Source organism: Takifugu rubripes, chromosome 21 (assembly GCF_901000725.2).
Source record: "Takifugu rubripes chromosome 21, fTakRub1.2, whole genome shotgun sequence".
Lineage (NCBI taxonomy): Eukaryota > Metazoa > Chordata > Actinopteri > Tetraodontiformes > Tetraodontidae > Takifugu > Takifugu rubripes.
The window spans coordinates 7,173,926-7,201,694 of record NC_042305.1 but is presented as its reverse complement, the minus strand read 5'-3'; the positions used below and the strand labels follow the sequence as shown (position 1 = coordinate 7,201,694).

Below are 27,769 nucleotides of genomic sequence, written 5' to 3'. Positions count from 1 at the left end.
CGGGGTGCTTTTATGTTCTCCTCCAGGCTGCGGTAGCTCCAATTGGACTGGAAGAATGGGTAATGGGCTTAAAGCATTCCGCATGTTCCCAGATGCAAGACACACTGAGAGCTACATCAAAGTGCCCGATCATCATTTACATATTAGTCATTCACTCTGGCATTTTTGAGGGAAGATAACATTCAAGAAAGAATTATTAAGCTGCTCCAGATCACTTCTAACAGTTTAGCCTCCTTTAAATGTCAGCAGGTTGTTTTCCTGCGTTAAAGAACACAAATTTCCCACAATATGGATTCTTAATTTATTTTCCTGCTCTCTGATTTTAAAAAAAACAGTTCTGCCCTTGTTCCCTTCTTCTAAAGTGGAATTTGAAACATGCATAAACTCTTGATTTCCAAAATACTTTGGATTTTTACAGGTAATCTAACGTCTGCTTTTGTTTTCTCTAATGGATTCAAGGCAGAAAATTGTCAGGGACAAAGCCAGAAGGATATATATATATATATATATTTTGAAACCATCACAATACCTGGATAATTATTTGAATGTGTAATTATTTGTAAGTAAAAACTCAAACTATCTGGGTGGCAAATCAACATTTCACACTCACTTCGCCTCCGTTTACAGACTAGAGTTTGTTCCTGTGGCGCTGTGACGGAACGACCTCGGAAAAGTGGCACACGTCATTCGAATCACAAACAAAAGTGCAGATGTACGCATGGAAAATAAGCAAAACTCAAACATCTGTCGCTCGACAAACAAACACGGCTCACGAAGCACACCCGCACCACTTTACACGCCAAACCTCCGTGGAAGACAGCCTTCCAAATATCACCAATAAAACAACTGGAGCACACCCAGATGGACCCCGTGTCTGTAAATAGTGATGATTTTAAAATAAAGTTCATTTAACTGGTTGGGCCCCGCTTCATTTGTTTTATTGGGCTTTTAAGCTGTTGGGGTTTTAAATGAAGCGTGGTTTTATTAGTTTGAGGCCTGACTTGCCCCTAATACACACAACATGAGGTAATAAAGAAGCAAAATTAGACTAAACTAGGCCTAAAATATCAGAAGGAACTTACTAATGTAACAAGCATAGCCGAACCTTTATTTGATTTTTTTTTTCATCATTCCGCTTGACCAGGATTTACAGCTCAAACTTTCAGCCACTTGTCTTGATGTTTTTGGGGTTTTGAGCCCTAAGCGGCTCCCATTTTTCAGAGTACCAGTTAAAGATGTTGGTTGTAGTGCAATGCTCCAACCAATGTCACATTTTACAGCACTTCAAGACCAATCAGACAATCATTTTATCTGTTCCTTTAAGGCAGCATATATTTGGCGCTGAGGTTTTGCACCACCGCGGAGCTAAGTGACACGAATCAAACACACCCTGATGTTAACTGCAATACAGATTTGGCAAAGAGCATTTGCTGAGACCTAAAGGCTTTGAAAACTGTCATTAAATTAAGCTTAACTTTTGTTAAAATGTATTTTACCCACCAACGGGCTTGAATGACTGTGTTAATGTTCGTGTGATTTGAGTTTTTCTAAGATTCTTTATCTACATCTGATGTCATCCCCGAGAAGAAAGGGTTAAATCCACTGGACGTCTTGACTCACGGGGACATGCTAATATTATTGCCATCAGATGTCCAGGGGCGGGGAAATGCCCTAATCATTTCCTCCCGAATGCCCCTGAAAGAGAAGCCCACTGATGGATTTGGGGGGGCTGGAAGGGCGGCTGGATGGGGTGCCGCGGAGGGCGGGTGGTTGCGGTGGGGGAAACGGCACAGTACGGCATCCGGATCGGACCGCGATGGTACAGGATGTGTGTGCTTAACTCCATTGAACTAAACTAAATAGGGCAGAGAGCCTTTAATACTGACAATAATCCACTTCATTCACAGGCGAGGCACAGACGCACAGCTCGGCGGAGCAGAAATTACGCACGGAGCGGCTGGTCTGTGGCAGCAGTTTGCACACGGACAGGACTTTTTTTTCACTAAAACAGAACGAGTCTTATCGACTTGGTGAAAAGTCGTCTTTAGCTCTTGATAACAAGACAATTTGTCTCTAGGCTAAATGTGCGTAAAGTTAACTTGAACAGGAAGCTCCCTCCCCTCTCCCTCCCTCCCGCCCGCCCGTGTGCGTGCGTGTGTGTGTGTGTGTGTGGGCGCGCGAGGAATACCCAGCTGGTCCCACTAGCCCTATAATACCACGCACAAATGCTTTACCTTTAATGACAACTGAGACGGAGGGACTGCTGAGTGCTGGTTCTGAAATCAGCCCGGAGCTCGGACACAAACCCAGTAGCGTCGCTTTTTACCCGCCTCGCTCCTCTCATATCTGCCCCGCTGCACCTTGATACTGCGCCCAGGAACTTTAATTAATTACAGGCTGTCGCACGTTTACAGCTGCAGCTTCTGAAAAGCAGACAGAAGTCTGTCGTACTGTCCACCGTCCCCGTCTATGAGCAATGGTGGTATCAGTCTCCAACAGAGGACTCCTCAGGTGATGTTGTCGTTTTGGAGATAAGGACCAGCCTTTGGATTCATCTTAAGAACTTTTATTTTCCGCTGCTGCCTTCTCTGTTGCTCAAGCATGGCTCTGTACTCCCGGTTTGTGCTCATGCTGCTCTACGGATGGACTTATCTCTGCGTCGGATACTGCGCGATGTTGAAGACGGACAGTTTCCCTGAGCGACGGTCGGTGGATTTTACTCACTCGCTGGATGGAGGACACCCGGTGAAGGAGGACGGGGACCGTCTGTTGCAGGATACAATGACGGAACACATGCAGATGCTTTACGCCAAGTATAATCAGGCTGGATTTCCCTTCAAGGATGGAAACACTATCCGCAGTTTCAAAGCGCACTGGGGTGAGTCTCCATTCATTTCTCACACCTTTACGCATCAGTACAAACCTGCCTCAGTCTGGAAAATCCGTATCTGGTTGTTTTAATTGTGGTAAATGTAAACTAATGAACCAACCTCTCTGAGGTTTGTGCCAATATTCGTGCGCAATTTACGTGTATAAAAATCAAAACCCGCGTATTTGCCCTATTAAACACGTGAAACCTACACAGATCTATACAGTTTAGGTTTAATGCAGTAAAACGGGCGGAAGAATTAAGGATGTGTGCCTTTTGCTCGGTGTGAAATCAACCTGTTGATTTCGGAATGGAAATCGGAACGGCTGTTAGCTCATTCCTGTGAAAACACCAAACATTCTTCTCCATCACAACTCAGAATTCTTTTCCGACACATTTATTTCCAAAACTTGTTGTTTTTGCCATCAGATTCCCCGTCGAACCTCTCGCCGAGAGGGTCTCCTCTCGGCTGCTGCATGCCCGAACTGCTGTTTGTTTCTCCGCGTATCTGTAAATTTAACAGAACAAAATACATTTTTGTTCTTGTTTTTAAACTTAAAGTTCCCTATATGCAAGTCTGTATCTGCCACTTTGACGCGGGTTCTGCAGCAGACGCCACTTTCCCCTCCGAGTCGACACAGTTTTTTGTTGTTATACCGCCCCCTATCGTCAGTTGCCCGCATGTAAGAGAAAAATAGAAACTCTTCTTAATTTACTGACTGTTTTTTTTTTTTAATCGTCTCGTCAGAGCACTTGATGAAGTTTTGTAATAAAATCCAAATGTCAGTTAAGGGCAGAGATCATCCATATTTATCATTTTTGTTGTGCTTTGCAGGCATGCTCAACAACAAGCGTCTTCAGATTTTCAACCTGACCTCTCTCACAAAGTCAGAGGACGTCCTGTCAGCCACTCTTCATTATTACATCGGAGACCTTCAGAACAGCACCCACGGCTGCTTTGGCTCCAGAGGCTGCGGCCGCCACGGCCCCCGAAGACACAGCCACATTCACATGGTTATCTGGAGCTTTGCCTCTGTGGATAACAAGCTGAGGACTCTTGGACATTTCCGGATCAACGTGTCCACCCTGTATAGGGACTTCATATCTTGGCAGTGGAAGGACATTACTCGTGTGGTCAGCCAGGCTAAAAACCATGACGAGCTGCTCATTGGTATCGACGTGACCTCACAGGGGCCCCAGCCGTGGAAGAAGCTTCTGTCAGACCGCTCACCTTATATCCTGGTCTATGCCAACGATTCTGCCATTTCAGAACCAGAAAGTGTGGTAGCTACTCTCCAACGGCACCAGCCAACAGGGGGGGAAGGCACCACGCCTCCCGGGTCCCTTAAACTGAACAATACCAAAGGTGATCAGCTGAGGCACAAACGCTCGGTGAACATTCTCCTTCCACTGCAGAACAATGAACTTCCCGGGCCCGAGTATCCCTACGAGACCACAGGCTGGGACGAGACGAGTCCATACGAACCTTATGAAAACAAGCCAGCCCGCCGGCCACGTAAGAAACCACGCAAGAACCAGAGGCACAAGATGCCCCTGCTGCAGTTCGACGAGCAGACAATTAAAAAGGCACGAAAGAAGCAGTGGAACGAGCCGAGGAACTGCGCTCGGAGATACCTGAAGGTGGACTTTGCTGACATTGGATGGAGCGAGTGGATTATATCACCCAAGTCTTTTGATGCCTACTACTGTTCAGGGTCCTGCCAGTTCCCCATGCCCAAGGTGAGTCCATCTCGCGGAGCACCAGAGTCCATCTGGTGCCCCAAACCTTACTGTCGTGGTGGAATAACTCAAGTATACAACTGTACTGGGATGTAAATGTGTTCCAGATGCTCTCATCCAAATATACTGTTTGTTTAAACTACTTATACGACCCAGCACTCGACCTCCCCGTGCAGTCCAGGAGACTGTAGGCATTAGCCCATAATCTCAACAATCTTGTAAATAAACCCAGCCGTGTTGAACAATCATCACATCGGGCTATTAAGCTTCCAGGCCCAGGTTGACCAAAGCTCCAGCTGCTCTGTAGCGTGTTCATTTGGATAACATCAACACCAGAACCCCCTCACACCTCCCTGTCTTATTAGAGACGATGATACTTGGAGCTGGCGTGAATTCATCCTTTCCGCTTTAATCTTTAATTGTTTACAGCCAAATTTATACATGCGTGTAAACTTTACAAGAGAAAGAGACCCGAGGGCACTGCGGCGGCTCGAGCAGGAGCCGAATAAGGGAAAACCGGCTCACTCTGAAACAGGTGGCTGATCATCGCCATCGTCAGTCCTCGAGCATCTCATAAGACAAAGACAAAGTAAAAACAATTAGTTTCACTGGCAGCCGTGTTGAAAATTCAACCCCTGTAATCTTTGTCTCTGCTGATGAGATAACATCACCGGTATTTTAAACATGGTCGGAATGCACGAGATCCATCCACTTAATTCATTAGCTCGGAGACGCTGGCCTTTGTAGTCAGTGTAATTAGTCCCAGAAGTAGGGCCTGTAGGGCCTTAGGCCAGCAGCCCCCCTCCTCCAGGTCCATGGCCCAGTCAGACGGGCCTGTGATGTGTTTCTCCTTTGTCAGAGCGAAGCTTTAGAAGTTGCTAAACAGCTACAATTAACAGCTCTGCCCAGTTTATTATGACGTGTGGGCAGATCCCTGTCGCCGCTCCTGAAGGATCACGGCCGGTTCAGGTGTGGGAACCACAGATCGGTCCCCTCCCAGATCCTCCACCCAAGATTGTCTGTAAATGTGACTTAATATCTGTCAACGCTCTTTTAACAGGTGTAACCCAATACAAATAAAAGTTCAACTGAGCTGCTGCGTGTTTGCAGATCTAAAAAGATTACAAATAATCTGTTTACATGTAACTAGATTACAAAACGGGGTCATAATCTGATTATGTGTAATCCAATTGAGATCCGATCTTTAAAAACAAAGAGTAGAGTTGTAGTAGTAGTGATGGACAGATCCTTTTATTTTCTGGAATCCATTGAGAAGCGTTGAGAAGGATCCCGTCTACCAAGACTGTCTGTTTTATAGAATCCCCTTTGATCCTTTGGTTGCTTCGTTTCAGGCCCTGAAGCCGTCGAACCACGCCACCATCCAGAGCATAGTGCGCGCAGTGGGCGTCGTCCCAGGTATTCCTGAGCCGTGCTGCGTCCCGCAGAAGATGTCTTCCCTCAGCATCCTCTTCTTCGATGAAGACAAGAACGTAGTTCTTAAAGTCTACCCCGACATGACTGTCGATTCGTGTGCCTGTAGATAGCTTTCATATCCTCCGTCGCCATTAAAGCTCCTCAATAAAGCCAAGACACTCAACATGCAGACAGACAGACAGACGCTCTCCTCTCCTGTTTTTTCTCTTCCTAGCGGTCTGTTCACGGGAAAGAACGGATCTTTAAAGTTAGCCTCAACAGTGATGGAAATGTTTCCGGTTCATCAACCCAATCAGATACAAAATGTTTGTCGTGAGAGATAAAAATTGAAGAACCAAAAACCAGGACTCCTCTTCCTTCTCTCCAGCGTCCCTTAGAATCCAACTGGCCCTTGCATGGTTTGTGATGTGTGTATGTATTTATGTCTGTACTTTCACTGTGTGTCCTTCACTATATGGAAAGTTAATGTATAGATATTAGCTTGGCTGCTATAGAGAGATGTATAAGATTCCAAAGCCAGAATTGTTGTGTAGGCAGTCCAGTAAGATCACACCTTTTAACAGATTACTACAAACAAAGGAGTTCTCGGTTGTGGTTTCATGAATGTTTGGCGTACGAAGTTTTAGGTTTCGCCAAGTAAAATTCCTCCAGGTTTAATTTTAAAGATGTGGATAACAGATACCAAAAGATGAAAGGTTCGTCATGTTTTTTATTAAACACACAAAACTTCAAAAAGAAGTTCAAAAGGTTCTCGAGGTTCATGCGGAAAACATAAAGTGTTTATTGGATCTGATAAGTCGGTGGAAGATTTACGCCGGCGGTCTGATATCACGATGAACGCATTTGTTATTGGCTTTGTAAGACTTCGCAGCATGCTGGCAACACACGTTAACCTCCGCATATCTTCGGGCGACATCTACCAAGGGCCAGAAAAGCCAGACAAATTTGTTTGTTTTAACTTCAATATGAAAAAAAAAACGAATCCATGTTGACTCAACATGTGCTGCTGGTCTGGAACCAGTTCAGCTTTGGATATTTTACCCGTTTTCATTGACAAAAAACACGTGCTGTCACAACGGCTTTTCAAAAGGGTAAAATTTCAAAGCTACTGCGTTTTAAGTCGTGACAATAATACCTGCTAACTGCTCAGCGTAGCTTACGAACTTTGAGACTCATTTTACTTTCAAAGCAATTCAAGCTAATAATAATAATGATGCCAAAACCAAAAAGTATGAACAGTTTGTGTAATTTATTGAAAGATCCAGTCCTGCTGGGTTGTGTAAGCCGTTGGTAATTCAGTATAAAGTAGATCAGCAGTGGTTGTTTTAGCACATGTGGTTGAGGGGCTAACCTGTAGCACAGCTAGTGCTGCACGATGCTATTATTCCAGGTAAAAAAACAAATATTTATTCAAAGCAAGAAGACTAGCAGACCTTTTCCTATAGATTTGTACATTGCTATTGTATATAGTTCACTCTATGCTGATGACATTCTGATGTGTGTTTGAGATAGAAGTGCCTTCTTAGAGTGGGTCCATCAGCAGCTTTGATGTCTTTGTTGCCTGTTCAGCAGAGTTCAAAGAATTGGCCTTAATTCACATTAAAGCAATTTTTTAAAAATAGTTTTTTTATGGTACAAAATAGACTACAATAAGTAAATATAGTTTCATATGCTACGAATGCCAGTGGGAATTATACTACGTATTTCAAATGTTTCACTATTTTTGTATTTTGGAGACATTTAATTTGTGTCAGCTGAGAACAGATTTTTTTTTAACTATATGTTTTGTAATGACACTTTCTTCTCATCCAATACACCTGTTCGCTCTGTTGTCTAGACATTTTAGGTTTCCTCTATTTGAGGCCCAACTGCATTAAAGTGGTTTTGACCCTCAGCTGAAGCCTAAACTTCACCGATGTGTGTGGCTGTGCGACGGTGCATCAGCGGTGTCGCTCCTTCGCTGTTCAACACTATAATGTAAATGTTACGCTGTAGCTAAGAAACGCTTGTACAATAAGCTTCATAAAATATATTTGTATATGGAAATGACCTTTAACATGCATCTATTTATTATGGGATTGCTACATATCATGTAGAGGTGAGGTGCTCCGACACGTGGACCTTCTTTATACCTGCGACGGACGCTACTGCTGTGAAAGTGTGCTGAACTGTTTAAAGGTGTCCCCCTCGGAGCGCTGATCATCTTTACGCCACATTCAAAGACATTAATAAAAGTATCCAAGTCTCAGATCTGTTACCAGAGCTGGTGTTTTTCTAAGAATTCAGTCGCCAATATAAAAAAGAGCTAACCAGTCGTTCTGGTTAGACCAACCAGTCATATGTCTGTGACACTGGTGCTGGGGGTTTATTTCTGCATCCTGGAACAAACTGGTTTAGAGAAAGCCACATTTTCTGTATCTGCATCACAAACACTGCGACTACATTTGCACATCTATACAATTCATGGTAGATAAGGAACCATTAGGAGGAGTCGTAGGACAAAAGTATTTTGGCCTCTGTTTATACACTGATGAAGCTCCGCTGACAGCTTGTGATGTCTGGTCGACTTGGTGGGAGCGGCTCCAGAACTGCAGCTCTTGCAGGCTGGTCAAAGTCTTCAGGTGGGCTGATTGATGTCCGGAAGGTCCGATCCCACAGTCCAGCCTGAAAGGAGTCAATTCTGGTTCTGACATAAAGGTGTCAGACTATTCCTTACTTATAAGGGCTGCACAGCAAGAGGCCACTTAGGGTGCCCATGCTGACCCCTGTCCACCACCAAAAGCACCGACAATGGGCAGGGGAGCACCAGAACCAGACCGCCACACAATGGAAGAAGCCACCAGACCGCACGGCATCAAACCTGAAGTGGTGATCTGGTCTCCAGATTCCCCAAATCTCAATTGAGCATCTGTGGATGTGCAGGACAAGTCTGATCCAGTGAGGCCCAACCCCACCACTTACATGATTCAAAGGATGTGCTGCTGATATCTCGGTACCAGATACCACAGCTGGAGACCACGTTCGACGGGTCCAGGCTAGTTTAACAGGCAGGTGGCCATAATGTTCTGCCTGATGGGTGCACTGACAGTTTACATGCTATTTCTTGAATGTAAAACAAAATCAATGTCCAAATTGGACATTTAACTCTTCCTTCCTGTGAAACTGGGAACCACAAAGTTGCCTCGGGCTCGTTTCCATTCCAGACCGGCTGCACACGCGACTACAAAACCCCCTCAGTCATACGAAATAAAAACCACACAGCTGCAACACAAATTTCCCGGAGAGCCACATGTGGAAAGATCACGAAAACAGTTTCTGAAAATAATATTTTAGAGGTATTTGTAAAATATTTTATGACTGTAGATTAAGGAACGTAAAAACACACTGCCGTGACACAGGACACTGAATCAACTCCCAGCTCAGATTATCTGTCAGGAGATGCTAGCAGCTTTACAGCCTGCCTGCAGGCAAAACCTTTTCAACTCTGGAACGTTATTTGTTTTTTACGTCGGTCACTGTTTTCACAGTATGTAACGATAATATCCTTGACATTCACGCTCATTTAAGCAACTATAGTTACACGTGATGCTTTGTAGTCTTTAACGATGACATCATCTTCAAAGACACCTAGAGAGGAGAAGTTCCCTGCACCAAACTGAACTGTGGAATCAAAGATTTTCAAGGTTTCTATAATATCAGAGTATTTATTCACAGCAGACCTGCTGGTTTGTAAAGTCCAAAGTCACGCGGACAGGTGTCCTGGCTAGTCTTGTTGTCCTTTTCTGCACAATCTAAAACGGGCCATCAATGGTAACAAGGGATTGATCATATTTCCATTAGGCAGTGCAACTCAGGTCAGCACAGCATGACACAGTAATCCTTGATGGGGCTTAGATTTCCACAGCAGGATGTTGAGGCTGGATGGTGATAGCAGCGTCCGCTAGCACGACTGCACAGCGTGACAGAGCATCAAGCTAACAGTTCAAAGAAGATCCTCCCAGGTTCCCAATACTGGGAATATAAAGTGAATAAATAATCCTGTTGATATGTCAATGAGCAAGTGGCCGGAAGAGGAGTCACCAGTCTGTGTAGCCAATGTAGAAGCAGGCTGCCAGAGTGGACTTGTGTGGACCTAATGCTAATAAACATTAGTGCTGTTGTGCATATGGTGATGGAACGGTTCCTCACTTGCCTGTAACTAAAATAATAGGGGAAGAAGCATGTTTAATATTTGATAACCTGCTTGGACCCATGAATATGCTCGGTGCAAGTCCAACAGTGCAAAGGTGAATCAGAAGTCCACGTCCCAACCAGACAGCTCGTCGGGAGGACTGTCTTCATCTGGAGGGTAGCTGTCAAAGTAACTGTGATCCGTCGGTCCTGTAAGCTGGGAAAACAGCAGAGAAAAAAGTGATTTTTGGAAAAGTTGCACGAAAACCTTCTGGATCAAACTTAGTAGGTGGACGTGGAACAGACATAAAAGCCCGTCAGATGTTGGTGTGATTCCAGGACTTTGAGGGTAAGTGGACCTTTGGGCTTCGGTGGAGGTAAAATAAAGCAACTCAACTGAGCCCAGTTAAAAGTTTCTCCCTGTTGTCTTCCTCCTGTGGATGCTGATATGTTCCTCCAGGAAAACATCAAGGGCTTTAACACCACATCTGCTGCCCTTGTCAACATGTGCTAAGCAGCAGTCAACAGAAATATAACATGCAACATGTCTCCCCACTTCCTTTCCACATGCTGATTATAACCTAAATATAGTATCATTGACAAAAAGAAAGATGAACAACATCGCCTGTTTTGCTAATGCTGAACGTCTCCTACATGCTTCAGAGGTCAGAACGTACCAAACCCATAAACGTTTGGGCTTCGGGGGGACTGGTTGCAACTTTTGCTGCAATTTGGGCTCCCCTGTTTGGAAGCCTGAAACATGTGGCAGCCGGATGGAGATGACTGATCTACAACAAAACTTGTAGAAGATTGGAGGAACGTTGAGGACGTTGTAGTTGAGGTTTGATCTTGGAAGACTAACAGTCCGGTTCCCCAACAGATCTGGAAAGGAGGCTGTGGTGGAAATACTCTCAATTACTTCTGCCTGTATTTATACTTACTGCTCGTTTCAGAGGAGACGGTAAAGTCTTCGCCTTGAGTCCCTCCCAGCTGAAACCATTGAACCACCTTCAACAGCAGTAACAGAATGTCCATGTATTGTGCCATGTCTCAAATCAGAACAACGTGATAGTCTCCAAACATGAACATCAACTTTGCATTAACTTGGTTCTCACCTGTGTTTCTTGATATCAGTTATTCCATTTTTCAGGTTGCCCAGTCGCTCAGCAGGGTTTTGCCTGTGAAGCAGATGAGGACACGGTTTCTTCTGCATTTAGCTTCAACACATCTCCCGTGGTAAAGTGTACCTGCATAACTTGCGTATCAGGTCCTCGGGTCTCTTGGTGATCTTCTTGGGGAAGTCCATCTTCTCGATGCCTTTCAGGATGAAGGTGTACGTCATCATCTGGTCACTCCCTGAAAATGGAGGACTGCAGTGGGGAAGGAGGAAAAGCGTGGAAATGTAACTCCTCCGGATCTCATCTCCAGGAGCGACAGTTCCTGACGTCCACGGATGCTACAGCTATTCAGCAGCATCTGTTAGAAGGACCGAGGTTTCGTCTGTGCTGACCTGCCGGTGAGAAGCTCAAACACCAGAATACCCAGAGACCAGAAGTCCACACTGAAGTTGTGGCCCTTGTTGAGGATGATCTCGGGGGCCACGTATTCCGGGGTCCCACAGAACGTCCAGGTCTTCTGGCCACATCTGATCTTTTTGGCAAAACCAAAGTCGACCTGCAAACATTGCGTGGATTAGCAACCCTCCCACATCCTTATGGGTCCAGACCAGCTCACCAGTTTGATGTAGCCTTCAGCATCCAGCAATAGATTCTCGGGCTTCAGGTCCCTGTAGAGGATGCCTTTACGGTGGAGGTAATCAAAGGCCTCGGTGACGCAGCCGACGCAGAATTTGGCAGTGGGTTCTTCAAAATTCCCCCTGAAATAACAATGGATTTAACAGTTTTACCCGGTAGTCACTAACAACCCGAGGAGGTTTCTCCTACCTGTCTCTGAGCAGACTCCACACCTCTCCTCCCAGACAGGCTTCCAGCAGCATGTAGACGTATTTGTTGTCTTTAAATGTGCGATATAGTCTGGAGGAGGAGACGCACAAGCGGGTCAGCTTCATGTCTTCTATTAGTAAGGAGGATATATTTCTCAGAGACTTAAGCTCTTAAAGTGAAAGGAAAATCGTTTGGGTTCATTTTTAGCACCTTTTCAGCTACACATCATCAAGCTGCTTGAAAACAGATTAGAAATGTGAAAGAAATCAAATCAAAACACCCGGGACAGCTCAAGAAGAATGGTTTTAATATCTGAGCCGCTTCCCCGGTGAAACTGGATCATCACGCTGGAGAACAAATAACTCCATTTTTGTTGCAGGCATCTCAATATTTTCCTGCCATCTCACCCAAGTGAGGAGCCGTAATCTGCTTACAGCCTCGGCTCTGATCTCATATAAAGCTAATAAGCCGCCCACTTTTTTCCCAAACTAATGGAGGTGAGCTTCATCGTCCATCCGTCTCCTGGTAACGATCACTTTGTCCTGGCCGTGGCTTCGAGCCAGAGGCAGAAACACGGAGGCCAGGTCGCTTTCACAGAACGGCCCCGGCCAACAATCGACCATCTAACTGAACCTGATTAGAACAAAACAAAATCCAGTTTGGGGACTGGACGAGGGGACTGACTTCACAATGAACGGTGAGCGAGCCTCGGCGAGGATCTTTCTCTCCGAGTGGATGTGCTCCTCCTGCCGGTTGTCCACCACGTGCTTCTTCTTTATGATCTTCAGCGCGAAGGCAACGTCCTTGTCCTGCATCTTCACCTGTAGATCCGAGCAGCCGACTGGGAAGTCACAGCAAATACCAGAACTTTCCCCGTTAAAATGACCTCTGCGTCGTGGACTCACCAGCTCCACCCGCCCAAATCCGCCCACCCCGAGCGTCGCGACGACCTCCAGGTGGTCGAAGGGCCTGGACGCGGAGAACGTCGACACCATCTCCTTCAGGCAGATCGCGTCCGATGACAACGGCTGACTCTGGTGCCGTGACACGGACTTTTTCCTGGGAGGAGACACCAAGAACCAGACTAGCGAGTATGAAGGTGGAATATGAGAAGCACCCACATTTGAGGGTAGCTTTCAGCGCCCAGCTGCTCCGTCCGCAGCTACCTGGCATGTCTCTTCCTGTCATCCCGATCAAGCGTCGCCACGTAGCCCTGGAGGTGCTTCTGCAGCTCGCTGAACGTGCCCACCGTCTGATCGAATGTCCTAGAAAAACAAGGGCCACACGTTAGCGTTGCGACCGCCGGAATGTTTAGCCGAGAGGCTCCAGGTGTCCAACAGAGACGGGAAAGAGAGCAGGGTGGCTGTAGCAGGAAACCTGACGAGGGGAAATGTTTGACACTCGCTGCTGATCCGAAAAAGAATGAGCTTCGTCCAAAAAGACGCTTAGCTCGAATCTTCATCCTGAATCACGCCGCTGCTGTCAGAATACCTCTCCTCTCCTCTCCTCTCCTCTCCTCTCCTCTCCTCTCCTCTCCTCTCCTCTCCTCCCCCCCTACATGAACCTGGTCCTGCCCAAGGTTTCTTCCTGTTAAAGGGGAGTTTTTCCTTGCCACTGTTGCTTGTCTGGGGTCAGGCCCTGGGATTCTGGAAAGGGCCTTGAAACAATTTGATTGTATAAGACGCTATATAAATAAAGATTGATTGATTGATTAATTGATTGATTGATTGATCGATTGAGAATACTCACTCTCGGTCGATGACCAGACACTCCACACCGTTCTCCTCAGCGAGGATGCTGGCCGATCTGACGTCATCGCTGGAAGCAGATTTATTCTATAAAAGTCTGACATTTTTATTTTTTAAACTTATCTGATTTGTGATGTTTTTACCTGACGAGGGCCTTCTCTCCAAAGTAGTCTCCCTTCTGCAACGTGTTTATGACCTGTGGGAACGTGTGGGCCTCTGTGGTCTGGGTCACCTTCACCTGCACAACAGTCGGCTGGATGTTTACGCCGTATTTCACTCCTTCGCTCGCCGGTTCACCCGCGTCGCTTTCACAGGTGCTTTCAATTTTCCTCCCCCGATATTTTTTAAGCATTGTTAAAAGTACTCCCCGTCCCCCCGACCAAAAAAAATCAGAACAGTCGGCAGATTCAATTATAGTAATTGGAACACGGTGGGGCTACGAGTGTTTAAGTGGCATTAATGTAATTTAACGTGCTGTTAAAATAGACGGAGCGGTTGTGAGAGGCTGGCGCTTCCAGCAGCCGCCTCGAAGCAAAACACTCCAAAAGCTCGGATGTTTGGAAACTTCACTTTTAATTTGCGGGGCTTTAAAAAGCAGTGGCCCACCCCAGTGGAGGTCAGACACCCCCCACCGGTGGCACCGCCCGGTTGGGGGAAAGTCACAGTGACATTGCAGGGTGCGTTTCAGCTAAGTGTCCTGTTTGACCTCCGTGAACTTCACTTCTAATGTGCTCCCTGGTCAGAGGGTAAAGGAGAAGGGGGGGTGGGTCCGTTCGGGAGGCTCAGCACCACCATCTCACATTGGTTTATTATGGCATTTTGAGAGTCCCCCGTGGTCAGGCCCCCTCAGTACCGGGTGTCGGGTTGCTGAACTATCAGGCAGACGTTTGGACGAGTCGCAGCCTGACAGGTCCTGAAGTCCCACTGGCTGCACCATCAGGAGAGGAGCAACATGTACTTTAGTACTTTAGCTTAAGCTCGCAAATAGAAATATCCTCTTTTCCATTTAGGGAGGGGCGCATGTGCATGTGTGTGTGTGTGTGTGTGTGTGTGTGTGTGTGTGTGTGTGCAAAAGCAAACAAAAGGATACTTTTGAATGATGAGAAAAGCATTTGAGTCCGATCCCGGCGAGGATCATTCTATCCTCGGTAAAAATAGACGAGTGTATCTGGAGTTAATAAGTCTCATTGTTTCACGGTTATGAAACGTCTGGGGAATCTCTGCCGCGCAGCCGCCCGCGGTGATCTGTCACGACCACGAGAGCTAACGATACATTCACATGTGTGCCGCAACGTTGACACGGAATCGCTGGTTCACGTGCAGCAGGTCGGTGGGTGTGCGGATCAACGCTAATGAGCTGCAGATGTTGGAGATGCTAGCTGGAGCGTCAACACGCGGAGAGGAGACGCAGCGGCGTGTCGGTGTGGATGCTGTGATTATTGCAGATGTGTCTTTTTAAAACAGGTCAGCCGGCTGATGTAACCCAGTTGTTACTGGTTTGTGTGGAAGGGAGATGTTACCTTTCCCTGAGCGATGATGTAGAAGGTGCTGCCCTCCTCTCCCTCCCGGATGATGAACTCTCCTTTATCATAGTATTCCTAAAGGACACAGGACAACAGTCAGATCGGAAGCTCTTTATCGATCCCGCCATCGATCCGGGTTCCCGTTAGTCGGTCCCCCGCGGGAGCAACAGTTCCGCCATCAGCGGGTCAAATTTCCAAGCTGCTGGTTCAGGGAACTAAAGGGAAGTTTTCATATTTGACAGGACATGTTGCCTCCTGAACATGTGCAGCTAAAGTCTAACTGGCTAACTCAACCTTCATTTTTTAAGCTATTAGGTGAAGCGGACAGAACAAAGGTGACGTGGATGAAATGTCCTCTGGGACGCATTCCAGATTCTTTCCACCGAGACGACGGGGGCGATCCGTTCGACTGGCGGCGGACAATCGGGGCAACCACGCGCAAACATTCCCTGGTGTTTACTGTCAAAACTCTCCACTCAAGTGTCATTTTCCTTCAGCGCCCGAGCCTGTTTACGTCCCGTTTACGCTCCAGGAGAGGCGGGTTTAACACCCGCCGGTGGCAGAGGAGACGATGCGCCACGGGTGTGTTTATAAAGCCTGTCTGGATGATACAGGGCGACGGCGTTTGGAGGCTTCTGAGAGGGAAACAGCGCCTCCAGCCAAACATTTACCTTTTCAGGAGAGAAAGGAACTGTTTTCATTGAAAAGCTCAACAGCTGTGACTCCCCCCCCACCACCATGACATCAGCGCACCGCTCTGCTAATGTCACTGCTGGACACTACAGCTCTGGGCCCGTGCAGCCTGTCCTATTTTGGGAGACTCGCCATCGACCCGTCTCGGCTCGCGATCAACAGCCTGTCCTGATTCTAACATGGCAGGGACGAGAAAACAAAGAGGCAGGAATCAACCCGTCCCAAAAGCCAGGGTGGCAGGAGCGTGCACGAAAGATGCACGAACGATGCAACACTTGAGGAAGTGGCCAGAAGCAACAAGATTTGGACCCAGAACCTGTGACCTTTAGCGACACGTTTCACTCTTGTTGCAGACCTGGTTCTTCTTCTATGAAGCGCATTTTCCTTTTAGTCTAAGAACATTTTAAAAACATTTAGCACCACCTACAATAATCCAAATGGGCGGAGCTTATTTGTTTAATTTGTTCTGTCAACAGGAGGCAGTAGAGGCATTCATATTTCTAAAATATCAGTGTCTATATGCAGACCATAGTTTACAAGTAGCATTTGACTACAAGCATGAAGCGCCCCCTGTGGAGGGATGCAGCAAGGACATTTTTGGATAGATTATCATGCTTTTGGTCTGTTTTAGCTTGATTTGTGAGGCTTAATTAGTCATTTTCTCACAAGAAGCTTCACTCCTACCAACATCTGTGCAGCTCTCAGGCCCCCCCCACTGAATAAGGAAATTCTTCCTGCGCTGGGAAACATTGGGACAACCTGTATTTGCTCCGAAAGTCCTTGAAGTCTTCATTGTGGAAAGACGCTGAGGACGGCAGTTTCTCACCCGCAGCTGACAAGTTGTCAAAGTCAAGAACGAGAGTTACCGAATCTCCTCCAACACACACACACACACACACACACACACACACACACACACACACACACACACATACACGTCGTGTGGGCTCACAGCAAAAGGCTGTCACCTGCACATCTTTAAGACATCACTCGTCCCCCATTTGAATAAACACTTTCTGGGGCCCTGCTCAAATAATTCTGGTAACAATATACAGCAGACAGTGATGACAGGAATAATATCAGCTCCGTCCACCAACGCAGTCATTTGTGAGGTCTCGCTGACTGGAGGCATAGAGGAACCTGCTGACGCGCAGTAATGGTATATGGCCAAATGCTAATGATATTTTGACAGCAACTATCTGCAGTCTTCAGACTTCCCTGAGCTGCCAGAGGGTTGCGCAATCACGAGCGTAATACTGATGGAATTGAAGTTTGATGGGATAACTCACCACTTCCAAGCAGTCCACCATCTTGCTCAGCTTGTCCTCTGGTAAGTTTGCCAAGAGTGAAACGCTGAAAAGTAGCGATGAAGCTAACAGTCATTGTCATGGATGCATGTGCTGGCTTCAATAACGCAAGTTGTCGGTCATAAATACTGCCTGATGTGACCTGGCATCCTACCACTAGGGGGTGCCTGGTTCCACCCATGCTTATGTAGAGGTTATATTAGCTGCATCATGCTAGCATGTGTGTGTAAGTTGTGGCTAACCTTCTGAGGAAGTTGCGATATTGTTCATGACGCATCTCGGCCGTCCTCCTCATGATGTTCTGAAACACCTCTCGGTCCAGCGCCCATGTCCTCACATCATTGACCGCTGCAACAGCAACATTACGTCCATCAAAAACACGACAATTAAAGGAGCTGCAGCTGTTTTTGATCGAGGTAAACCTGTAATCTGATATTTCATTGATGTCCCCCATTTAAACTCCTTTGACTCATTAAAGCAGATCATTGGATTCATTCAGTTTTGGTGTTTCTCCTCCAAGAAACCTCAAAAAAGAGACATTATCAGAGAGTTGCCCTTTGACCTCTTCTCTGGCCACCGCCTTCAATTAGCAGTTTAAACATACAAACCAGGACACAGAGCACTCAGGCTCGGCACCAAAGCACAGGAGGTGAAACCAAATCGTTGCCTTTGTTTACCTCTAATGAAGGATCTGGTTTCACATCAGTAAAGGAAGCTGCCTGTTTTTAGGCAGGTGGTCTAAAGTAAACTACGACATGGAGTTCCCCGGAGGCGTTTTCCTGGAGACCTTCACCTCGCACTGACGCGGTCCGCGTGCAGTTGTACAGAATGGCTAGCTCTCCGAACGTGGTCCACACCGTGATCGACGTGAGCAGTTTGTTATGCTGGAACACATCCAGCGTCCCGTCTGCGGAAAGAAACAAACAAACAATCCATTAATTCTGTGGGTTCTTTTTGGCCTCTGAAACCAGGCAGGAAACGAGCTCATATTTCCGCTCTTGTTTTTACTGCAGAGTGGGACATCCTTTTTTTCTCAGCTCTTTTGATCATTTTGCTAGAATCAGACAAGGAATCGCGACGTTAAATGTTCCACCTGCTCGTTCGCGAGAGCTTCTGCCGGTGCGGCTGGTCCGTTTGAAGCCATTAAAGGTCAATTCTCTAGTTTTTGTTTCTGCTCTGGACCGTTGCAGCACCTGGACCCTCGTCTGCACTCGTCTCTGACAGTTTTAAACCAAAGCAGCAGAAGCAGATGTGACTCTAGTGAATCAGAAAAAGGGGGAAAGGCTGAAGGTGAAATTCTGCCTTCCAGGTTTCCACGCGGATTTTCAACCAAATTCACCAAAAGGAAGTTGGAAGTGACGCCAGGCGTCATCTGTCCGGTCAGGACAGTTTTAGCATTTTGTCAGATTCTGTGGGAGAAGATGAGAACCGGCCTCAGACTGCTGGAAAATGAACGAAAAGAGACATTTTGTCCATTTGAACCGGATGTTTTGGGGAAACTTTGCTAAGGAAGCGAGTGAAGAGAAAGAGAGCAGATGAAGCTGCTTGAGGGTGGATGAGTCAGTTTGATTGATCCCAGTGGATCCTCTGATATTTTCTAGAATTTGACAAAAATGTCAAGAGGAAAAGGAACATTTCAGGTTTCTGGTTGAGGTTTCCCACACACACACGCACGCATGCACCCACACACAGTTATACACACCTTCTATAATAAAGTAAAGTGACCAGATCCTGTAGTAAAGTGACCTGATCCATAATCCAGCACCAGTTTAGCCCCCCGTCATCCCCCCCATCCCACAGACAAGGCGCTGGGATGCAGCAACGTCTCGGAGTTCATCTCAACACTCGTCTTTGGGAATTCCACGCATTTTTCCCGGCTCCTGGTTTCCCAGACGGCGATCAAACGGGAGCGGACCTACCTGCCAGCACGAACAGATGGTTCCCAGGTTCTCCCTGCTTGACCACGTACTCCCCCCGCTGGTACGTGCGCTCGTACATGCACTCCACGATGTCTTTGATCTGCTGCAGCTCCAGCCTCCTCAAGTACTGGTTCTTGTTCAGGGCGTCCGTCAGCAGCTTTTTCACACTGTTCGGACAGCAACACAGGAAGAGTGACTTCTGCAGTGCTTCTGCCAAAACAAGAGGGGTCAAAGGTCGGGTCTGGGTGCTGGGATACGTTCCTGCATGAGTGCGATGAATGGCTTTTACTATGGGTCATTTGAGATTGTGCACACTTGCTGTTAGCGATGCTGCTAATTGGTTCTTTTGGAAAGTTTTGATGCTTCGGGGCGTCGACCAGCACCGGAGGAGAGACTGAACGCAGCTCGGCGGTGCGTTCAGGGTCCCTCTGAGCCGCCGGGACGCCGACATCAAACATCATTCACCAGGTTTCTTTAGCCTGTGTGATAAATACTCGGCGGCCAGTGAAAAGAGGACTATTTGTGGCCCCGGGGCCCCTCCCAGCGATGAATCAAGCACAACAACCAAAACATAAATTCGAGCCGTCAGCGCTCGCCACTTTGCGTTTAAACAGCTGGGGAGAAGAAGACATCGCTTCCTTCGGGGGTTGTAAAGGGGAAAGGTTAAGAGTCACGGCTGAACGTGAGCCGTAGATCAGGAGAGCCAGGAGCAGAACCAAGCAGGAGGTGGGTGGCCTGCCCCCCCGATCCTCCGTAGTAAATTCTAACTTTGGGCTTCATAAAGCCAGAGCAGATGATGGTTTTCAACCAGTTTGTCTTCGTTCAGGCAGCCTGTTGCCGAGGCGATTTGGGTTCTGCGCAATGGGACCGGGACCAGCAGACGGACAGACAACTGATTATTCACTTCCTGTTAATATTGATTCATAATCCTTCGGTGTTCATTCGTCTGGTTTTAGTGTTAGCGTCCCCCTGAGGCGCATTAGCGTTAGCATTTGAGAGCAAATCGCTTCCTGGGTCTGATGGACTTCCTGTCACGTGACGCTGTCGGTCAAAATTACAGCTGACAGAAGGTTTTTATATGCAGGCGATATTCTGGGGCTCTTGGGTCGCGGCCCAGTAGAGGCCGCTCAGGTTCTTCACACCAAACTGGGAGAACCATTTGTTCTGGACCGGGTTTTGCCGACGCCGTCATGTTGAAACGCCGCAGAGAATCTGTCGACGTGCTGTGAAACTGAACCTGGTGATCAGCAGGAAAACCCTTTTTCCTAAAATAGCCCTGGCCCGGACGGACCGAGCCGGAGGCCAGGATGAACCTTTAAGTCCTCTCTCATTTCCACCTCACCTCCCCTGAACCCCCCAGGCATCCTCACCTCACATCCTTCGCCACCCGGGCTTTCTCGAAGCAGAACTTGGGCAGGCTGCTGGACGTGGGTTCGGCCGACACTCCGGCTTTGGCCCCCTTCCTCCTGTTGAGGGTCTCCTTGATGCGGACGCTGAGGTTGGGGCTGCTCTTCCCGGCCTTCCTGACGGAGGTGGGCCTGGACGCCGTGCCGGCGCCCCCCTGGCTCTTCATCACATCCTGCAGCTTGCTGAGCTGGATGCACTTGGTCTGCAGCTCTTCGCTCAGCTCAGCCAGGACCCGGGTCTGCCGGGCCAGCTGCTCCTGGAGGCTCCTGATCTGCTGCTCTTTGGCCTGGAGCTCCTCGTTCCTCCTCTTGCCCTCTCGCTCCAGCTCCTCCACTCGCACCCTCAGGGACTCCAGGGATGCGTTCTTGAGCCTGCGGCCGTCCCTGTGGCTCCAGCTGTTGGACGCAGTGACAGAACCGTCCGCGTTCTTGTAACGCTTCGATTTCATGGAAGCGTTCCCCATTTTCCCTCCTGAGGAGGTGACAGAAAAGCATCAACATCCGCTGAAACCCAGACGACAAATACAAAATTAGGATCCATTTTCACTTCAGATGTTGATTTTCTGCTTCTGAAATCTTCTAAAATCTGGATTTTTGGGTTCAAATGTGTGTTTTCTCCCAGTAACGTTCCTTTATTTTGATATTTGGAGAGTCTTTGGACCTAGCTTCACCAGATTGTTATTAAAAGAGTGATTCTCCTCATCAGCTCTGCTTCAGGAAGCTGAGGGTTTGATTTCAAACCCAACAGGAGCGGCAGCGGAGGAGTGGAGGTGCGTCAGTGTTTAATGGGCAGCGTCTCCTCCATTTATTATTCAGAGGCAGGAAGTGTTCCGTTACAGGAGGAGCCGCTCGCCATCCTGACCTGGGGAGGAAATCCTGTACAGGAAGCTTCTGCAGATGTGTCAAAATAAAACGGAGGGCTTGAATTTCTACAGTGGTTGAAGTCCAGTTTGGTGTGGTTAGACTGGACCCCCCCCCCCCCACACACACACACACACACACACACACGCACACACACCTCATTCTTTATGACATAACCGTCACATCAGTTCTCTAAGTAGCTTCTGGTTTTCAATAGCTTTTTTTTACTCTCCAAAACTATCGGGTCTATTAATTTTCTGCCCTTTTGTTCATTTCTAATCAGTCAAGTTTGCACCTGATTTCTGCGCACCTGCAACTTCCGCGGCCGCGTCCTGATTCTCCTGAGAGGCAAAAACATTCCGGATCAAAGTTGGTTCCTACCTGGCGGCTCCGACCCTTCAGACCAGCCCGGAAAGATGCTTCTGCGAGAGGAGAATCGGCGTCTGCGCACCAGAACAGACCCGCTCCCATCCTCTCCTCCTCCTCTTCATCCTCCTCACTCTCCTCTTCATCATGCTGCTCGCGCTCTCTCTTCCCGGCCGCGCGCGTTCCCGTCAGCGTGACGCGAAAGAAATAAGAATCAAATTCAGTCCTCACGCACACATGCGCGCGCGCTAATGTCTACTTTCAATATCAGCATGTGAGAAATGAGCAGTTAGTTGGTTTTAGTGAGTCATCTGAGAGGATCTGAGGAGATTCCTGCAGGTGATCTCACTTGTGCTTCTGCGGTGTTCAACTATCTGAATTAAGGGTGAAATCCAGATGTGAAGGATTCACCGCTGATGATGATGATGATGATGATGATGATGATAATGATGATTCTGCTGCTGCTCCGCTGCTGCTGATTCTGTTGCTGCTGCTGCTGCTGCTGCTGTTGTTGCTGCTGCTGCTGCGCACTAAACTGAATGTTGCTTGTTTATTTCTATTTATATAGGCTGAAGCTTTTAGTTTTTCACAAAACATATAACATTTTGCATTTAGTCTTCAACTGAATCCAGTAAACATAAACATCTTTTTTATCTTTACTATCAGTTTATATCTGAATAGTCAAACATCTTCGGGTTTATCAATATTTTAAATCATTTTTATTAAATGGAGTCTGAACATTCAATGTGGACATTATCTAGACAGAATAATTAATAACATATTAATGATTGATAATCTAACAGTCGCGAGCGCTTGCTGGTTGATCGACCGCTGTAGTAACCAGATTTATCCGCTTGGTGGCGCCAAAAGATCAAAAGTAACTCCGATCGATTAAATTGGAACGACATTGAAAGAAATCATATTTCATACATGATACACAACTTGCTGCAGTCAATAATGTGATCCAATATATGTGAAATATCCACAGATTTTGTCTCCGTTATAAAAAAAATGTTTTACGATTAATTTATGTGTGTTACTTTTCCTTCAGAAAATATACAATAAATATACAAAGGAAAGATTCCATTTTGAAACATTCTTTTATTAACTCTTGCAAACACTGCTAAATCATATAGAGTTCCTCTATTCCGTTTTAACAGTCTAAATACAAATAAGTGAACACAGGGAGAGAAAAGGAGACGCGTCTATGTACAGAAACACACCAGCAGCCGGAGGCAGAGCCCTCATCAGTCACATCAACTTCATATTCTGAGCTGCAGCCTCCTCTCAATCAGACTAACATTTCAAAATAAACCTGACGCTATTCGAGGACAACTGATGGAGGCGGAGTAGAAAATTAAATAACAGTTAACATCAGTGTGGACAGAGCCTGCTACAATCTCATAAATACAGTAAAACAAAACGGACAAACATGGAGTTTAAGCAGGACTCGGTTCAATTTTCATATGAACCACCAGGGGGCAGAAGATCGAGGGCGAGAGTGTCCAGCCTGACTGAGCAGCAAGGAGTCATTTTAACACGGATCATCAGGAAGGACGGGGAACCCACAGGCATCGCACGTTCCATGTAACAGTCTCACATTAGCTAAACTCAATCGACCCCAACGTTTGAGGGACCTGTTTGTTTTGTTTTTTTTAACTTGCAAGGAGCGTAACTGAGGAAATTCACCAAACTCTACATCGAAAAACTCACATCTGTGAACTGCAGCCAGTGCATTTTCTTCTCAACATGTAACAAAAACCTTTAAAGACATTAAATGACACACGACGTACAAAAAACAAACGCATGATAATGCTAGCTTAATGACAGTTTCCTGCGAAAGCGCCGAGTTCTTCACATGAAGAATGCTGGTTTGTGGAACCAGTGACAGTTAGCCAACCAGCAGCTAACCCTGTGGCTTTTATGATTTGCAGAAGGAAAAAAGCATCTTAGCTTTAACATTTGTTGCATCTCTTTCTTAAAAAAAGACTACAAAGTCATACAAAGAGATGGAAAATATGTCCTGATGTACACAGCACAAAACGCAGGAGAGTCAGGAGAAGGAGCAGCTGATGGAGCTGGAGCAGCTCGATGACGCCAGCTCCTCGCCGGCTGAAGGACAGATTGTCGTTTCCCTTCCAACATTGGAAAACTTTGATCAAACAGCAGCGTCCACGCGACACAGCCCGATCTCTGGTTTCACTGTGGGGGTTCAGACCCTGCTCAGCAGAGTGGACCTGTGGACAGACAGAAGAACGTCAACACAGATCAAACATAGCAGATGTGCTGCACGTGGTGTGGAAATGGGCAAGTAATGACTTCACAGACGTCTGCTTGGATCTATGAATATTTCAGCTTTAGTCCAGTTTTATAAGCTCAGATTCTTCTAAAAACATTCTCATGTTTTTGGCTCATTTCGAGCTGCATGATCCGATTTTAATGGCTATGCCACACATCCACCAGCAGGGGGCAGAATTGTCCACGATTAGCTGATTCTCAGACTAAATCAGCACTTAATCAATATATAAATGCCTCTAAATCGATTAGATCTAAGCTCAGAGCTGGACTGAGTTTTGAAAATACAGAAAATCTCCATGGTGAAAACAACAACAATATGTTGCTGAAACTAATCAATTACATTTTCTTGATTTAATTCTAGGAGAGAATGAAAAAGTCCCATGACCAAAAAAAAAAGTACTCAGACCGCTGATTAAACATGTGACACCACAGTACCTCACAGCAGCCAATGAGTATGAGTGTGTGTGTGTGTGTGTGTGTGTGTGTGTGTGTTTAACACATTTATTGACAGCGTGGAGGTCAGCATCAGTGTGTTACCTACATCCCTCTGGGTCTGTCTGGTCGGCACACTTGACAGTCCTGATTAAAGACACCAGACCCCTGAGGGCACGAGTGTATGTGCGCGCGCGTGTGTGTGTGTGTTTATACACACCTCAGGGACTTCCATCTGTCTTTCTCCATGTTATTCTCAGGGCCTTCGCTCTCGTAGGACGCCAGATACAAAGCTGCAAGGAGGACATGGAGGAGAGTGAATATCTTCTCTGATTTGTCTCGGTGAGGCTACGAGGAGGATCCCCCGGCGATAAGTAGGTGTGTGTGTGGACGTACCGTCCTCAGTGAACGCTGGAGCCGTCAGCAGGTACTGCAGGATCTTGCGGTCCTTCTCGAACGGGCACTCCACTTTCTTCCAGGTCATGAATTCACTCACTTGCTTGGCCAGTTCCCAGAATTTCTGAAAGCAAAGAGTGTCGGTCAGGTCAGCTTTGATGGCAGGCGGCGTTAATACATGGTTATAAAGCACAGCTCGGCGTTGGTTTCGCACCGTCCGGCTATGGTTACGACATTATCTCTGTGGTTACTGTATCGAGTAAAAGCCTTAAAATAGCAGCTGAGCTGAAACTGTCATCACTGATGCGTTTTTTTCCGTAGAAACCTCTACATTTTAGGGAAGTTTGAATGAATACGCTGTTTTGTGTCATGGAAACTAGAAGGCAGCTGACCTCAAAGTTGATGTGGCCGTCAGGCAGCCTGCTGGCACAGCCCTCGTTCAGGAAGTAGATGTCTTTAATGAGCAGGCTGAAGAACGGGATGACGATCTGGAAGATAAGCAGGACAGAGACGGAGTCATTGACCGGAGCGGGTGTGTAAAGTCCTTCAGCTCATTCAGGGAACGTTCTGGTGGATCTTGTCCATAATCTGTGACCCAGGTCCACAAACAGGATGACCAAACATTCATGATGATGAACGTTCACGAGGTGAACTGACTAGCAAGAACTAGGGGTCAGAGTTCAGGCAGAGGAGAGAAATCCCATCCTGGGCTCCTCCTGGGGATCAGAGGGGCAGGAGGGCCCCCTTGACGCAACCTGAGGCCTATTTTCGGACGCGTTTTGTTGGAGCGGGCAGGAACTGGTTGCCACAGCTGGACACATCTGGGTCTCCGTCTGTCTGAGGCTCGAGGGCCACCAGGTTTACCCAGAGTTCTCTCTTCTGGTGGATGACACACACACTGTATAAGGCCTGGACAAAAGGCCAAGAACATTCCAGACCTCTTGGGAAATTTCCATTCCATGACCCCTGACCTTTTGTGCCGGCGTGTTTGCATATCTGAGCCCGTACGAGTGTCAGAGCGCCCAGAGAGCTCCAGCCTGACTGTCGGCTGCGTCTCTGCCAACACGCATCATCAACACGCTGCCCACAAACAGAGACAAGCGGCCACAGCCTGGCGGCCGGCGAGCTCCGTGCGATCCGTTCCGGTAACTGGAGGAGTGGGGGAACGAAGTGTTCAGGGAACATTCTGCGAGTTCCTTTAGCCCTCCCTCCATGGGAACGCGTCTGGAGACAGCAGCGAGCGCCTCCTCAGCTCCTGACCCACTTTAACGCGACCTCAGCGGCCCCTCTGGGCTCCTGTTACGCAACATCTGTCCCAGGTCCAGGTCCGCCGCTGACGCCGTAAACACGGCGGGGACGCGGCTCCCAGACGATAACGAGGCTGAGACGGAGCCTCGCTTTGTTTTTCCGCCCTGACTTCCTCCCCTTCAAGTCTGACACGGACACGCACAGATACGATCTGGCGGTCTTACGTAAGTCAGCAGGTCAAGAGGGTCAGAGACGGTTCTGGTACATGAGCCAGCCGTTCAGACCGATGGCGCTGATATAAACTTGCTCCTGCTACACAAACAAGTTTGTTTCGCTAAATTAAACCCTTCATTGCTTTTCTTAAAGATCCTCCTCCTCCTCCTCACCTTCTCTCTGCTGCTGTTGGCTGTGATCGATCTCTGCGTGGCTCCTCTCAGAGCTGTTCTGTAGTTGTAGAAATTGCTGGATGGATCCATCTGGTGCTGCAGAGAAATGAAAACAGGTCAGAGACGAATGTGAAACTCAGCACAGTCAGGGTAGCAGCGTTTTGGGTTCCTCCACAACCATCCTTCTGATGGGGAGACAGAGGGAACTGGTTTGTGGAGACTGAAATTGAATTAGGCCGACTTTAAAACACACATGAGCAGATAAGCTCCACGGAGAGGATTCAGGCGCTGAACGGCCGTCAAATAAAGCAGGAGGGTCTTTTGAAAGAGGCGGGTTGGGGGGAGACGGGTGACTGACAGGACCACAAAGGAGGGAGATGGACGCAGTGCTCTGCTGAGATATGAGGGGATCTGAGCAGCTTCCACACCTCCTGCCTCAGATCTGCTTCAGAGGGCTGCAGTATCTGGGCCTTCCTCGGGTGCGTTTGATTTGCAGCTGCTCACGCGCCGACCTCGGGTCGTTCCCGCCTGTTCCTGCTGCTTCCTGCAGCAGATTTGTCCCGTCAGCGGGTTGGATCTGTCCAGTTCTGATGTATTATTTTCAAATATTGTGCTTTAAAGGAGTATTTCTTCCCCTTTTCTTCATATATGAAGAACCTTTTCCTTACATGACAGATTCGAGACACTCTAGAGACCATCAAAACCAGATCACTTTCTGGGTGGCGTGAAGATCCCCCCCCTACAGACCCGTGTTGGCCTCAGTTGGTCTGTCACTGTCGTTACACTTGACCCAGCATTCAGTGACAATGGAGGCTCCCCACCCTCCTGCAGCGTGGTGAGACGACCACAATAACCCGGCGGAGCCGCGAGCGGGACTCGGAGTCACGAGGCTTGAAACTAACACGAGAGCAGCACCTTCAGCTGTGATCAGGAGGCTTTAAACTTACTTCCAGGATGTCAAACTTGGCCGTTTTGACTTTACTCCAGGTCTTCTTCAGACGGGATACAGGACTCATGTTCATCCCAGCTG

At 47.4% G+C, this 27,769-nt stretch overlaps 3 protein-coding genes across 6 annotated transcripts in view; 1 reads left to right on the top strand and 2 right to left on the bottom strand.

Annotated features, from left to right (window-relative positions):
• The first annotated feature begins 2,165 nt into the window (after positions 1-2,165).
• bmp3 (bone morphogenetic protein 3) lies at positions 2,166-8,291 on the top strand. The gene is made up of 3 exons (XM_003974656.3): positions 2,166-2,878; positions 3,705-4,609; positions 5,962-8,291. The coding sequence occupies exons 1-3, from the start codon at positions 2,602-2,604 to the stop codon at positions 6,151-6,153; spliced, it is 1,374 nt and encodes a 457-aa protein (XP_003974705.2). The 5' UTR covers positions 2,166-2,601; the 3' UTR covers positions 6,154-8,291.
• A 159-nt stretch (positions 8,292-8,450) lies between these two features.
• On the bottom strand, positions 8,451-22,142 carry prkg2 (protein kinase cGMP-dependent 2). 3 transcript variants are annotated; one of them, XM_029830075.1, is made up of 19 exons: positions 21,995-22,142; positions 20,717-21,256; positions 19,347-19,513; positions 18,221-18,334; positions 17,670-17,775; positions 17,410-17,473; positions 15,425-15,502; positions 14,048-14,142; positions 13,906-13,974; positions 13,323-13,421; positions 13,062-13,215; positions 12,841-12,977; positions 12,157-12,246; positions 11,948-12,089; positions 11,724-11,887; positions 11,461-11,583; positions 11,329-11,391; positions 11,155-11,221; positions 8,451-10,430 (listed from the first exon to the last, which is right to left on the bottom strand). In XM_029830075.1, exons 2-19 carry the CDS (start codon positions 21,214-21,216, stop codon positions 10,335-10,337), a joined length of 2,328 nt encoding a protein of 775 aa, XP_029685935.1. In that variant the 5' UTR covers positions 21,217-21,256; positions 21,995-22,142; the 3' UTR covers positions 8,451-10,334. The 3 variants fall into 3 exon arrangements, with proteins under 3 accessions (XP_029685935.1, XP_003974704.1, XP_029685936.1); XM_003974655.2 differs by having other exon boundaries at positions 20,717-21,224; XM_029830076.1 differs by lacking the exons at positions 8,451-10,430; positions 11,155-11,221; positions 11,329-11,391 and having other exon boundaries at positions 11,545-11,569; positions 20,717-21,224.
• A 918-nt stretch (positions 22,143-23,060) lies between these two features.
• The window catches only part of rasgef1ba (RasGEF domain family, member 1Ba), a 39,421-nt gene continuing 34,712 nt past the window's right edge, over positions 23,061-27,769 (bottom strand). For both annotated transcript variants that reach the window (XM_029829729.1, XM_003974536.3), the window contains 6 exons: positions 27,687-27,766; positions 26,740-26,835; positions 25,498-25,593; positions 25,106-25,229; positions 24,930-25,002; positions 23,061-24,216 (listed from right to left, as the gene is read on the bottom strand). In XM_029829729.1, coding sequence (XP_029685589.1) covers positions 24,192-24,216; positions 24,930-25,002; positions 25,106-25,229; positions 25,498-25,593; positions 26,740-26,835; positions 27,687-27,766 — 494 coding nt within the window. In that variant the 3' untranslated portion in view covers positions 23,061-24,191. The remainder of the gene's footprint in view (positions 24,217-24,929; positions 25,003-25,105; positions 25,230-25,497; positions 25,594-26,739; positions 26,836-27,686; positions 27,767-27,769) is intronic.